The sequence below is a fragment of the Glycine soja genome, chromosome 3 (genome assembly GCF_004193775.1).
Source record: "Glycine soja cultivar W05 chromosome 3, ASM419377v2, whole genome shotgun sequence".
Lineage (NCBI taxonomy): Eukaryota > Viridiplantae > Streptophyta > Magnoliopsida > Fabales > Fabaceae > Glycine > Glycine soja.
The window spans coordinates 20,242,552-20,250,618 of record NC_041004.1 but is presented as its reverse complement, the minus strand read 5'-3'; the positions used below and the strand labels follow the sequence as shown (position 1 = coordinate 20,250,618).

At 31.2% G+C, this 8,067-nt stretch overlaps 1 protein-coding gene across 1 annotated transcript; it reads right to left on the bottom strand.

Moving 5' to 3' along the window:
• Positions 1 to 1,275: 1,275 nt before the first annotated feature.
• LOC114406274 (mitochondrial uncoupling protein 1-like) lies at positions 1,276 to 5,896 on the bottom strand. The gene is made up of 9 exons (XM_028368939.1): positions 5,504 to 5,896; positions 3,639 to 3,857; positions 3,457 to 3,535; positions 3,148 to 3,281; positions 2,949 to 3,047; positions 2,757 to 2,861; positions 2,365 to 2,439; positions 1,921 to 2,007; positions 1,276 to 1,577 (listed from the first exon to the last, which is right to left on the bottom strand). Exons 1-9 carry the CDS (start codon positions 5,585 to 5,587, stop codon positions 1,542 to 1,544), a joined length of 918 nt encoding a protein of 305 aa, XP_028224740.1. The 5' UTR covers positions 5,588 to 5,896; the 3' UTR covers positions 1,276 to 1,541.
• Positions 5,897 to 8,067: the final 2,171 nt, after the last annotated feature.

Below are 8,067 nucleotides of genomic sequence, written 5' to 3'. Positions count from 1 at the left end.
AATACCTGATTTTGCTATAAAATATCAAAAATATAAAAATGACATCTTAAATACGTTACTTCAAAAAAATGACTAAAAAAGTAAATAAAAAATGACATCTTAAACACATTACTTTGAAAAATATAAAAATGCCTAACTTACTACTCCTTTTGAACAATTTGATTTTTTTTCCTACCAGTTATCATTACTTCATGATGAGTTTTGGGTAATCGAAAGATTATAATTATTTTTTTTATATTAATAAACAATTGGGTTATCTTGTTGAGGAGGTATTCAGCAAAAAAATAAAATTGTTGAGGAGGTTTCATCTTCAATTATTGAATTAATCATATCATAAGGTCGTATTAAAACATTGTTCAATTAACTTGTAATCATATGACTGCTAGTGGGTACATTGATTGTTATTTGCTAGCTCCCTGGTGATAGTTAGGCATATTGGTCAACCTTCAATCGTGAGTGTTTTTTTGCTATGCTCAACACAATACAATTCAAAGATTGCTAACAGTAATAGAATGGAAACACAGTAAATTCTACTCTTCTTTAGAAAGGTTTATACATGATTTGGAATAACGCATGCAATTCCTAAACGACAAAAAATACGTTATTTATACAATATTCATTATAAAATAATACATTGACTTTTCTTCCTAATTATAGTAATTAAATTGACAAAAAAATAATATCAATATCAATTCCTGTTAATGAGCCATTTCTTCCTAATTACAGTGGAAGATGATGGTGCCACCAATGGTTGATTTGAAAAGAACTATTATTGTCACCATTTATGAAACATCGACAGATAACAAATTTGATAGAATATTGACTCAACATATAGTAATGCCGGGAAAAATGGTCCATATACTTGTACTTAGAGTAAAAAATGTTTTGATTTTCAAAGACACTAACTAATCAATTTCCATCGGACAAAAAGATTTGAGTAAAGGGTATCTCCAAAAATTAATTTAGATTCTTAATTTTCTAAGCAACCATATTTGTTTTTTATATTAAAAAAATTCTGTAAAACTCATTTGCTCCAATATTATTTTCAAGTTGCTTAACTTTAAGAACCACCCCAATTAAATTTGCTCTAATGTGTTGCCTTGCAAACAGTCAACAAGGTTGATGCATCAATTGCGTGAATTTAGATACTTACTATAATAGCCACCATTATAAGACAAATGGTCTTGATCAAGGGCTATGTTGTGTTTAAATCTATGAATGAATAAAACATTGGTTTTGAGGCTTGAACCCCCGCCAAATTTGAAACGAATCTCGTGACATGTCCAAGCTCGGTTCATAATAAAGTTTAAAGAGAAATACATGACAACTGCATGCAATCCCACAGAATATATGGCAATTGCTAAAAGCTAGTATATATGAATAGCATTCTCATTTTACTATCAAATTTTTCCTCCCTAAAAAAATGTTTGACCACATCCTGGTTAGCAGAATGAAGAGAAAGGGACCTTTATTTTCTACAATTTCCACTACATTTGCAGTTGCAACCAGTCCCCTTAGAAAATTCTCAACGGGAACTCGCCTCAGGACGACTCTAAACTTTTGACGAACTTTTTAGTCTGTCAAAAAAAGATACAAGTGAGTGAGTAAACACAAATTCAAAGGTTAGATGTTAAATGAGTTTTTGGGAGTGCATGCAAGAAAAGAAACAATCAACTCTCATGCTTGAAATTGGCCTAATTTGGATTAACTTCTAGCTAATGAGAAATTTTTTTTCTTCTATGAATGCTTATTTTAACATCTAAGCATGTTGGTATTAAATGTAGAAATACTGCTTTTGCAAATGAGGTTTTTCATCTCTACCCAAACAAGCATGCAAAGCAATAAAAATAAATTAATTCATGACAGGATTACCACAGAAAAGAAAGGAAATGGAAATGTAGCAGAGTATTCAAAATATACCTGTTCTAAGGTTAGAAACATGATCACATTCCAAGATCCCAGCCGTCCAAAATTTGGGAGGAACCCTTTATAAAAGGCTAAGGGTCCCTGGAAAATACATCAGATTACATACGCAAATCAGTTTTGATAAAGGATACATATTTACAATATAACTACTTGTTTGACAATTTAAGGCTAAAACATATAGAAAAGAAATTTGAGATTTGAGAATGTAAATATATGTCAGATAACTACAAGTGAAAAGGCAAGTTTGTTCATCCTCAATGTTTGTGGATTATACCCTCTGCTTACAGTTAGAAGTGATGAAATGCTGTGAAGAATTTTATTCACCATCGCAAAAACAAAGGATCCACACTGTTAATGACTGTAACTTGTTGTAACTAAAGCAAAATGATGGTAGATGTTCTTAAGAGAGCAAAAAAGTAACAGTGGAAAGCAACTTACATCATTCTTCAATGTTTTGATAAAACAATCAAGGGTGTTCTTGTAACTAGAATCTCCCATCATTCTCGACTTAACCTGCATATACACCAGAATGAAGATAGAACAACAGAATTAGAGGAATGATAGAACTGCACAAGCAAGAAATTCAGTTGATCACCTTGCAACCAAATAAGAAAATTGAAAAAAAAATTATACACAAGTACAAAGTTTATTATTAATTGTATAGCATTTTCTAATCATCCTGGAATTCTTAATTGATCATGGTGGAACAGGGAATATCAAGTGCAAAATTCATATCATATTGAAACAATAATTTATTAGCACACTACATATAAAATGCAATAAGAAAGCCAAATCAACCATGGATATTCATTAGTATTCTAAAACATTACCACATCAACTGGGGAGCCAATACAGACGGCGAAAAACCCTGCCCCAAGACCAGCAAGAAGATGAGTTACAACATTGTCAGTGAATCCTGGAATTTTCAAAATAGTCTGCACAAAAAAAGACATAAATTATTTACAAATATAAAGGAGAAATGTTTGCTCCACAATGCTAGACTCCGGTCACTTTTAAATCACCTGTTTCACTTGATCATAGCTGGCTAATTCGGCAGCATTGATGATACCATTTCTTGCTATATTGGGGCCAAGCCCAGTCCAAAGAGCCCCAACTCCTTCCTGTGTGTTAGATCGATGTATGTTAGAATAAAAATAATCACAAACTAAAATGAACCAAATATGTTTTTCTCTTCCATAAATTATATTGGATTGCACAGACCTGTCTCACAATTGTTGAATAAGCATTTAAAGATCCAGAGTAGCGCCTGGGAACACCAGGAGGTAATTTTCCTTCAGCTTGAAGTCTAACTTTGACAAGATCGGTTGGATTTGCCACTGCAATTGCAAAAGCACCTGTTGACAAGACAAATTGAACGAGTTCGTGATTGAGTTATTGCAATGAGTATTTAGATAGGAATAACACAAGATGCCCCTAAGAAAAAGTAAATAATCCATAGATTAGAAAAGAAACTCATATAATAGCACACATATACAAATTATTCCCACAATTTCCAGCATTGAGATTTACCAGTTGTAAATGCAGCAAGAATTTTCTTTGACAATGGAACATCTCCAACATGGTCTTTCCCCACATAGAAAGTCTTAACCTGTTAACAACCCATGTTATTTACAACATTAGATAACGCATGCAAACAATATATATAAACTAAAATAAATGAACAAATTTCAGCAACATGATTCAAAACTCACAGGTTCATATAACCCAATTCTTAAGCCTCCATACAAACATTGACGATGTAACCCTGGCACAATGCCCTTCCAGAGTGCTGAAAGACCTTCTTCCCTGGCAATGGTTCCAACTGTTCCCAGCATACCCTTATATTTAGGTAAGGAGACAACATCACCAGCTACAGCTTGCTTTTGAAGCTGAAGCCTCACTTTGGCAGTATCCAAAGGAATAGTACACACCTATTTCAATTACAAGAGCTCTAATAACAAATCCGGGGAAATAACTGTAATTGAGTACTTCGTAAAACAGTAGAGAACTAACAAGTGAACAGGACACGAGATACGCACTAAGAAATCAGTCACAAATATATAACAAGCCAAATCAATCTCAGGACAAAAATCAACAATGTAAAGCATACTGTCACCATGTAAACCTCCAATGATGCAAAACCTGTTTCACATACAAGATAACCTGGAAGAGTATTCAATTTATCAAGTATGTAAGTAATTGTTTTGTGCTACCAAAGTTCAAATGCATAACAGCTAGATCTGCAAACTGTATTTGGATTACAGGTTAGAAGGAGTGGGGTAGAGAATGGGAACAAGGAAAACAGAAACAAGTTCTTTCTTTGGGAGATTAAAATAAATAAGAAAAGAAACAAATTCTTTCTTTGGGAGATTAAAAATAAATAGGAAAAGAAACAAATTCAAGAGGTGGAATGGAGGAAACTCAAGGTTAATGGAGGTTCATTCCATTTGATTACTAATCATTCAAACGGGGAAAATAGCATTGTTCCATTCCTTTTCTTCCCTTTTCTGCTCATTCCCACTGGTGGATTTGGTTACAACATGGGTTCAAATCCCTCCCACTAACAAATAACTAAAATTTTCCGATAAAAAAACATTAATAACAAAACATCCAGTGTCTATAACTGCTTCCAAGTCAAGCATTTTGTCAGGACATACAAGTCATCAACGAAGGAAGACTCCTCATCCATGTTAATCCTTGAAAAATAACATGCATGCCTTTCATCATGTCACAGCAATCAAAATCCACCATGACCACCATTGACTAACAAAGACTATTAATAGAAAGGGATAAATTAAACTCAATGGCAAAGAAAGAAGTTCTTGTTTTGTTTTTTCAGCACAAATCTAAATTTTATGAACATTACAGAACACAACATAAAACCATAACGCATAAAACAAAAGATCCATATAATACATCTAACAAAGACTGTTCCTGTGTTTGGTTTAGCAGTGGAGGGATACATCTACATGCATGTTTGGTGATGTCTAACATGATTTTGCCAGGAAAAAAAAACAAATTATGTTGGGTTGTTTCCAACCACACTTAAGTTTGCTCCAAAACACAGGTCTGACTACAAGTGAAAAAATATAGCTTTGAGATGATCATTTCGAATTAACAATACAAACTTATTTTTTGAGATGATCATTTCGAAAACACAAATCACTTCAAACTCGCATTTAACCAAAGCTCAATTTCACTTCAAAATCACTACTATCCAAAATAAAGTTTGCAAATTGAAGCCCACCCACTTGAAATTTATATATCACTAAACACAGTTAGGCCATCGACACCTTTCACTTTCAACTGAAACTCGAGTCCACAAAAACATTGACTTGATCATCAAAGTTAGTACTTTACCATCAACCATGGTTTGTTCCACAACAAATCAAAAAACACTCAGAACTAAGAAACCCACCAAAGTGATACAACAAATCAGATCCATTGCTACTAACAACTACATAACACCAACACAAAAGATGGGTCTTTTCACAAGATCATGAAAAAAGAGAGAATCCCCAGAAAAAAAAAAAGAAAAAAAAAAGAAAGAAAACCCAGATAGCGTTTTGCAAATGACCTCAGCGAAACATGCAGAGAAAGCACTGCTGGCAAAGATTTTTCCGAAGGAGAGGTCGGAATTGGACTTGGAATCTGCCACCATGGTGAGTGTTGGGAAAGGAACCAAAGGTTGCGTGTGCAAGTTTGAGTCCTTCCCTTCTTCTTCCCTTTGATCCCCTCTTGAAAATACTCAAGCTAAGCTGAGTAGTTCCTCTGTCTGGAAATCGGAAATGTATTGCTATTGGTTTTTGGTTTCTGAATACTCACTCATTTATTGTCTGGTAAAATTTCCTTGAGCTGGCAAGGTCCACTTGCTTTGCTAGAATGCAATGCATGTTGCACACTTGCACGGTTTCCTTAATTCCTTTTTAATGTTTCGTATAGCATCGTATCCCTCTAATGACTGTAGGCTTAGTCAGGATAAGCTGAGTTCGAAATTTGATAAATATTATTCTTTTTAACCCTCCGATTTTATCGAAAAAAATCTTAACTAATCCTAAAGTTTGGTCAAGAATTGATAAGACCATCCTAATATGTAGGATTCATCAAGGGTTTAATTGGATTAATAGTATTGTATTAATTATTAGATGTAACGTAATTAATATATATTTTAATTGATTTTATAGCAAATTTATTTTATCATTAATTTTTATATATTATTAATGTAAAACCAAAAATTGTGTTAAATTTAAAAAAAGAATTTATCCTCCACAATAATTTTACAAGATTTAAATAGAATTATCTTCCACAATGATATGTGTGATCTAGAATAAAATGATGTTTTTTTTTTTCACAAACTAAATTATAATATTTTTGAGAATATTAGTACTAGAAATATTATTCTTATTAACATGTTTGGTAACTACTTAACATTTCTTAAAAAAAAACTACTTCACATTTCTCAAAATATCTTAAAATTTATTTTAATTAAAAAATAAAATACAAATAAAAAGTTACTTTAGAAAATAACTCCTGTTAACATGAAAATAGAAGATTCTCACTCTTTTACATATATAATAAAAAGGGAATAAATCATGTGTAATATTTATTCTTAGAATAGATCATACCTAGGAATAATTTTTTTATAACAGATTGTATCAAATACGAAGATGATACATTTCCAACTCAGTCCAGAGATCTGTATATGACTTGAAATAAACACACTCAAAGACAGTGTAAAATAGTTATTGTAAAAATTAATAAATTACTAAATATATTAATTTATGATTTTTTTAATTCATGGAACATATCAAATTTATGATTGAATAATGTAAATTTTGTTTATATTGTTAGTATATGGATTATTTGTTCTTTTACTCTTTTTAAAGGGGATTTGTTCTTTTACTTTAAAACGTGCATTGCAATACAATAAATTAACTATAAATAAATATTTAGTAAGCGAATACTAAATCATTACGCAAGTGATGCGTGTAACTTTTGAGTAGCATTAGTTGCCCTCGCCCCCTTTCTTTGACGTGCATAGCGTTCGTGTGTAAAAGAAGGCTTTCACAGTCTCACGTTTCTTTGTTATGCAATTCATTTCAGTATTTGGAGACACAAGTAAAGCGTTGGTATACAAAATTTTCAGTGAATCCAGCCGTAACGAGACAATGAATATTACACACGTATGGTTAATGCTACATGTGTTACACTATGTACCTAACATTATTCTTGTCTACCAAGTACAAATCGATATAATTAGTAGACAGTTTGATCTTAAATATGTTAATAAGAATCTATTCCTGTTTGCAATAGGATAAAATGCATATATCTCTTTCTTTCTTTTTTTTTTTTAAAAAAATGTACTTTATAAATGCTTCTTACCAATTAAAAAAAAGGTAAGGTGATTAAGAAGTTGAGTTTGTTAAACATTCTAATTAGGTTTCAATTTTAATTGTATATGTAAACAAATTATTAAAAAAAATTGCAGTCACTTCAATTATATCTCTATTTTTAAATAATAGTATTTTCTATTTTTAAAATTAATTATTAGTTTTTCTTTTGCCAGAAATTAATCGTTAGTTGTTAGTTAGAGAATACTCTTGAAGTAACACACAAAATTACAAGAAAATTGCAAGTGACAAGTTATAAAAGGAATTTTGTATAGAATACTTTAGGATATTAAGTTAAAAAATATTAAAAAAAAAGCATTGACTAAGAAACACGTATGATAAGAAAAAATTAATATTTAAGAGTTGAAGACATTTTTTTATCTATAAAAATTAAACACAGCATAAAAAAATTTACAAATACTCACACATTTTACTTAATTAACTGAACTATATGCTTGGTGAGTTGAAGACATTTAATAACACATTAAATTCATTTATATTAATAATTAATTTTGTATAAATGAATTTAATAATTCTTATGAAATACCGTCAAGCCTTAAATATTAATTTTTCTTATAGAAAACACACTCTAATAAGTTTATGGCAGAGAATTTGAATACGGTTTCTAAAAATTATATCTTTAAAAAGGGACAAAAAAAAATTAAGTACGATTCGGCCCTAGACATAAAATTTAGTTCCTTCCTTTCACTTTGATCGCTCTCCAAAGGCTCAAGCTCAGTACCTCTGTCAG